The sequence below is a fragment of the Mytilus californianus genome, unplaced genomic scaffold, assembly GCF_021869535.1.
Source record: "Mytilus californianus isolate M0D057914Y unplaced genomic scaffold, xbMytCali1.0.p SCAF_1, whole genome shotgun sequence".
Taxonomy (NCBI): domain Eukaryota; kingdom Metazoa; phylum Mollusca; class Bivalvia; order Mytilida; family Mytilidae; genus Mytilus; species Mytilus californianus.
The window spans coordinates 133,139,243-133,145,566 of record NW_026262581.1 but is presented as its reverse complement, the minus strand read 5'-3'; the positions used below and the strand labels follow the sequence as shown (position 1 = coordinate 133,145,566).

General features: G+C 32.6%; 1 protein-coding gene across 2 annotated transcripts; it reads left to right on the top strand.

Moving 5' to 3' along the window:
* The first annotated feature begins 1,836 nt into the window (after nucleotides 1-1,836).
* On the top strand, nucleotides 1,837-5,866 carry LOC127735050 (cytochrome c oxidase subunit 6C-like). Of its 2 annotated transcripts, none has more exons than XR_007997998.1 (3): nucleotides 1,837-1,923; nucleotides 4,327-4,484; nucleotides 5,656-5,866. XR_007997998.1 is itself a non-coding variant. In XM_052245146.1 (3 exons), the coding sequence occupies exons 1-3, from the start codon at nucleotides 3,768-3,770 to the stop codon at nucleotides 5,750-5,752; spliced, it is 276 nt and encodes a 91-aa protein (XP_052101106.1). In that variant the 5' UTR covers nucleotides 3,729-3,767; the 3' UTR covers nucleotides 5,753-5,866. The 2 variants fall into 2 exon arrangements, 1 of the variants encoding a protein (XP_052101106.1); XM_052245146.1 differs by lacking the exon at nucleotides 1,837-1,923 and adding an exon at nucleotides 3,729-3,788.
* Nucleotides 5,867-6,324: the final 458 nt, after the last annotated feature.

The window sequence follows — 6,324 nt, the reverse complement described above, 5'->3', positions numbered from 1 at the left end:
CTACTAGATAACCTTTTTTAAAAAGAAAAATAATTGTGTTGAAGAAAGAAAGGAAACATAACAAATTAAGTTTCCAGAACATATAACGAAAGCATGATATATGGAGTGTAATATGAGTGCCTGCTGTGAAATTACAAATAAAAACCCAAGAAAAAAGGTTCATTTTTAAACCAAACAACAAGGATTCTTGATTCTGGAGGGAAGTTCAAAATATCACATTCTCGAATCGTAGTTATAGCCACCAATACACTTACAAGTATATTGAGGAGTTTTGGTATGCTTATGATTGGCTGTTTTTAAAACCCTTTTCCAATACAGGTTTGAATTTGACTTGAATATTGAAAGTGTAAATCACGTTATCTGACAATGTACGACTTGTTTTGAAAGAAGAAAACTGTGCTTACTTTACTTGGTTCGAGATTAAATCAATCACAGAGCCAGAGCAAAGACGACGAATATCATATTCACTGTAACTTGATCCTCGATTCTTGGCAGGAAATACGGAAAGGTGATTTTAAATATACTCCGAACAGCAAACTTATCACGTAGCTACACTTTTGAACGTAGACACCCGAACGCTCGACATTCGGAGGTAATCAGGTTAATAATCGATTCAATTCATATAAATGTGACCGATGAAAATCGTAGAATCACAAAGCTGAACAAGGTAGACAATCTATTTACATTTATGATGTTAGAAATGTAACGATTAAACTTGAAATAAAAAATGTGTATGACAGAGACTTACTGAAGTTAGGCGAGAATTTCTGAATTAAATGACTTGCTTGGTGTGTTAGAAAATCGGTTTTTAGGTCTGCATAGGGAACAGCGAAGGAAATGTGCAAAGAAACACTTAAGAACTCGCTGTAGCCGTCTTGGAAACTTAAGGCAAACAGTTTGGTGAAAAAGGAGAGTATACAAGTGGTAGACATGATGATGGCAGTGAGTTTACCTGGTGCTTTCGTGAAAGAAGAGCAAACAAGACAGGCGTAGCAACAGAACTTTGTATGATACTTCGGAAGGGCAGTGCTTTTAAATGCAAGCATATACTAGTTGCAAAAACACAGATAATAATAAGTCAATGTCTTGGGGCATAAATTGTATAATTAAATAAGCAGATAAAATATGGGGCTATAGTATGTCTAAAATGTATCCAAAAAATCAAACAAAAGAAAATGTGTTTATAAAGAGCCATACGAGATTTATAGTGTTGGTCGCATAAATGGTGAATGTGGTGTTTGCGGAAAATCTCTGGCAAAAAATTAGAACGTCGATTAAATTTATTACTTTATTTATAATATGATTGATATTGAGCTTTTCTTGATTTTCGATTAGAAATTCCAAGTCAAGTTAAGTTTGAAAATATTTTGTCCAAACATCCAACCCATGAATCTCAATTTTCTTTTATCATCGTATTATCCTGTGACATATCAATTGTTTCGAATAGCCAAGCGTTGGTCCTGTCAATAGTAAAACAGACTGTATTATATAGGAAAATAAATGAATAAACAACTAAATAATGATATTAATAATACAAAACAAGCACATAACATAAGCTGTAGTGAACTTTTATCGGACATACAGACTCGTCACTCTTCTTCTTCTTTGTCTGAACTTCCTATGGACAGGAACACCTCAAGGGTAATTTCGTAAAAGAAAAAAGTTTTGGATGTATTGTATATCAACAAATCAAGAAAAATATATTTTTTCTCTTTATTTTGCACGGTCCGAGTTGACTTATTGCCAGTCCGAGTTTTCTTCATATACGGTCCGAATTGTCTTTTTTGTAGAAGGTCCGAGTTGACTTCGGGCCGAGTTGTCTTGCACCCATTTAATCAACACTTCACCGGAAAATAGTGAGTAACTTCCCCTTAAAATTTTAGAAGGTCATTCAGCAAATTATATATTTTTCATTTGAAAAAGGTACTTACTGGTTTCTCAACTAATTGAATTAAGTAGATGCACACAGATAATACGTTAGACGATTAGTAGCGACATTTTTAAAGAGAAAGTAGGAATCTGGAGAGACGGTTTTTAAATATCCCACAATTTCATGACATTGTCGTAGTGTTCATGCCTTGATTCATGGCACTTGGCTTGTTTATGCATACGCTTACAATAACTTTGTCTCATTTTTGTAATCCATAATAAATCTCAATTTAAACACGTTTTGGGTCAAATCTGTATTGTTGAAAAGTTCAGGAACCGTTCACGGTTTTCTTTGCACTGAAAGTAGAGCAGCGTGACTTAAAACAGTTAACAGTGTTGGAGGGGATCAATAAAGCCCACTACTGTCTTGATGCACGAAGTGCTATCTTCCAGGTGGTTCCAATCGATTATTGTTCTTGCAAAGAACAAGTGTGTGGCACTGGATAGTTTGATAAGCCTTTGTGTTTTTTTGTTTCTAGTTTTTCTAAAATGTTTGAGCTTATGTACTGTAGTCGCACAATGTTTTGCTTTAATCAGTCTCTCATTGCTCCTCAATGGTTTGACATTATATATGTTAGTTCTTTGCACACTTTAGGGGCATTAACGAATGTTTCTTCTGACATGTCTGATGAAACCCAGGGTACATTTTGCTTTACTGGTTATATTATCAATGTAACTGCTCCCATTATAGATCAACCATGTCTACTGACAGTAGTACTGAGAAGTTTAGTCCAAAGTAGGGGTTCCTTTTTACTTGTTCCAAAATATGTTTTTCCAGTTGGTAGATTTGGCTCGACTTTTGTTTTATACTTCTTATATAACATTTCTTAGCATTGAATTTCATGCCACATTGGTTTGCCAAGATTTCTAGTTTTGCTAGGTCTTCTGGTAAAATTTGATCGTCTTTTGGGGACTTTATTTGTCATTACAGCAAGCTATCATCTGCAAATAACTTGAGATTGGACACAGTCTGGAAGATCATTTATATGGCATACAAATAATATTGGTCCCAGTACCATGTCTATTAGGAAGCTTGATTCCACATGTACATCTATTGATGAGTGTTCATCTTCTATCACTATGACAAATCCTTGGATGGGGTTAATATTTTGAAACAAAGCTTCCTTTGAAATGCTAGCCTGCCAGGTATTCATTTTCTTTAAGGGTCAAATCTATCAAAACCCATATAAACCTAAACTAACAATCATCTTAAACCTAACTTTTAACAATTCCTAACAGAAGCCCAAACCACACTGCTTTGGGGCATGGATACTCCTTTTTATGATTTTTTTCCAGGTATTTAAATTTTTTCTTACTCTTATCTATTTGATCTAACTATAACAGTAGTTCATAGGTGCTTCCCTTCTTTTATTATTTTCCACAAGTCAGGAAAGATTGAGAATTTAAATATTGTACATTTGCTCACCACTAGCATATATTGTTCATCATATTTCCATTTAATCATATAAGTTAGGACATACAGATCTGCCAAACGAAAACAGACAACTTTTTCTTTCTGTTGGCGGTTGTTATATATGGTATTGTAGCAAATTTTCTGACAGAATAAATGCAGTGTTATATCTTGTTCTTAGGCACCCATATATATACTTACTAAATTGTGGACTTTATGGTGTTTGGAATCAGCTGAAAAAATTATAATTGATTAATATGAATAATCAGACAGCATGCTCCAATTAAATAGGTTATAATCAGTTTTTAACTCGTATGCTAAATATGATGGTGTAAAAATTAAAAAAAAACATACTTTTCTTTTTGTATTACTTTTGCATGTCATTTACAGTATTGAAGTATAATTAACCAAAAATACAGATGAATGAATGCAGAGTACCCCCAAAAAAGTGAGAACATATATATGTATAAAATGAATATTTTATGGGTGTTATAAGCCATTCCTTATACTTTCCTGGAGGTGTTGAAAGGTTTCAATAAATTAAAAATATAAACATTTTATAATTATATTTTACTTTTTTCAATTATGAAATATTATTATTGATTATCACTATTCAAAAAAATTAAATAATTGATCAATAAATATCAATTATTATGGAAATAAATCAGAACATCACTACTAATATGTATATCCATTTTAATGAATTTTGTCTGTACAGTACATTACACGAGTTTCAGTTTTGAAATTTACTTTTAATTTTAATGATAAAGGTGGCCAGGTTAATCCAATGTATAAATCTTTGTTTTTTCATAAGAGGCAATAAGTTATGGAGAAGATATGACCTATGTCACAAATTTGACCAAAAACATTATTTTAAAGAAGTATACACGTACAATTGTAAAATACATCTTGGACCATAAATAGCAGTTCAGTATGTGTGCAATTTTACTGATACCTTGTGTTAGATTTTGTTGTTTGCTTTACAGATGGCAACCAAACTTCCCAAACCAGTAATGAAAGGATTATGGGTAAAGTCTTATGCTTACCACATGAAAGTTGGAGCTGTTCTTACTGTTGCAGCAGTTGGTTTATATAAAGCATGGGAAGAATATTTTTTCACTTCCAGATGGACAGCATTTGAGAAGTAAGTGTCTGAAATAGCATTCCAAAAGTATATTTAGTCAGAGTTTGCAAAGATGGAAAGATTCAAAGAAATATGTCAGAACTAACAATGCAAATACACTTTAAGCAACTAAATGAATTTATTAGTTGTTTTTTATTTGCTTATGTCCAGTGGTAAATATTTCATGTTAACTCTGGAAATGATATTTTAGAGATTGAAGCAATTTGTCCATTGACCTTGTCCACCATTTTCACAAGTGTATATAGTCACTGACAATACTGCCAGCTACTGCATAACTATGTTTGCTATTGCTTTTAATATCTACTACAATGTAACTAAATAAACTTTATACTCCTTTGTTGTTTGTAGAAGACTTGATTTCTATATAGAGGTAGGTTTGTTTGTGTTAAGAAAATGCTGGGATTGAAAAGATTAGACCAAATAGTATCAGTTAGACTGGGAGTTCTTAGTATCAACAAGTTTGACCGCTTCATCACTTTAAGATTCCTAAAACATTGAAAAATCTCAGTCAATCTAATTTGCCAGCATATTCATATATATTTGGATTATTTCACTAATATTGATGAACATTGTCTTGAGTGAAATATCATTTCGCACCATCTTTCAATTCATGTGCAATTTCATATTCTGCAAGATATAGTATTTACTACCGGTATATTCTTGCAATAACCCTTTTATTGTTTTGCAAGACATTTAAAATTATAGGGAATGGCACACACAGTTTCACTACTGTTATTGTTAACATCATCACTTTCAATTGTAATTACACAAATGATATATTGCATTTTTGGTACCAATCTAGAAGAATGTTACAGTAAATGAATATAGAATATAAGCTTCTTGACCCAATAAAAATCTGCTTTATAAATATAAAATTAAGGAGATGTGGTATGAATGCCAATGAGACAACTATCCACCATAGTTCAAATGAAGTGGATGTAAGCAATTACAGACAACCTTATGTTTACCTGTTTACTTAGTCCAAATAATTATGACGTCTTGCAAGGCTATTTTAATTTTTTTCTGTGACGCCTTCCTACGATTTTAATTTTTTTCTGTGACGCCTTCCTACGACGTCGTAGTGACATTTGCATACATGCTGGTAAGTTATATCTGTAGAGTATTAAATTCATTATAGGATATATACTAACAGACTTGTTTTCCTTTACAGAACTTATGACATGGAAAAAGATTTCCAGAGGAAGATGAAAGCTGGAGTATTTCAATGTATAGACAGTAATGGGGTTATAAGGAAGAGTGATGATTGATTCAACATGTTAAAATGTAGAGTGATGATTGATACAACATGTTATAATGTTCAGTGACCAAAATTTACAATTTGTCTGTACAGAAGTGAAATAAAAACAAAAGCCATCTTTAAAGTTATTTTTAGTACAATATAGAAATCATATATTGGAGGAAAATAATATAGGGGATGTAATTGAGACAAAAATCTAATGAAATAATAGTGAAAAGATCTGTCAAGGGAACAACACTTGAATAAATATGATTAAAGGCCATATAGCAGGGCCTTATATAGCCGACTATACCGTATGGGTTTTTATACGACCGCAAAAAAATTTTGTGGTTGTATATTGGTATGACGTTGGCGGCGTCGTCGTCGTCGTCCGAATACATATTGGTTTTCGCACTCTAACTTTAGTTTAAGTGAATGGATCTTTTTGAAATTTGACCATAAGGTTAAATACCACAAAAGGAAGGTTGGGATTGATTTTGGGGGTTATGGTACCAACAGTTAAGGAATTAGGGGCCAAAAAGGGGCCAAAAATGAGCATTTTCTAGTTTCCAGACAATAACTGTGGAACGGTGTATGGATCTC

Bases quoted from the DNA above. Each gene is read 5' to 3' on its own strand.
- LOC127735050 (XM_052245146.1), top strand. From the start codon at position 3,768: ATGCAGAGTACCCCCAAAAAA. The intron at 3,789-4,326 runs GTGAGAACATAT...TTTGCTTTACAG, and splicing joins TGCAGAGTACCCCCAAAAAA to ATGGCAACCAAACTTCCCAA. The intron at 4,485-5,655 runs GTAAGTGTCTGA...TTTCCTTTACAG, and splicing joins AGATGGACAGCATTTGAGAA to AACTTATGACATGGAAAAAG.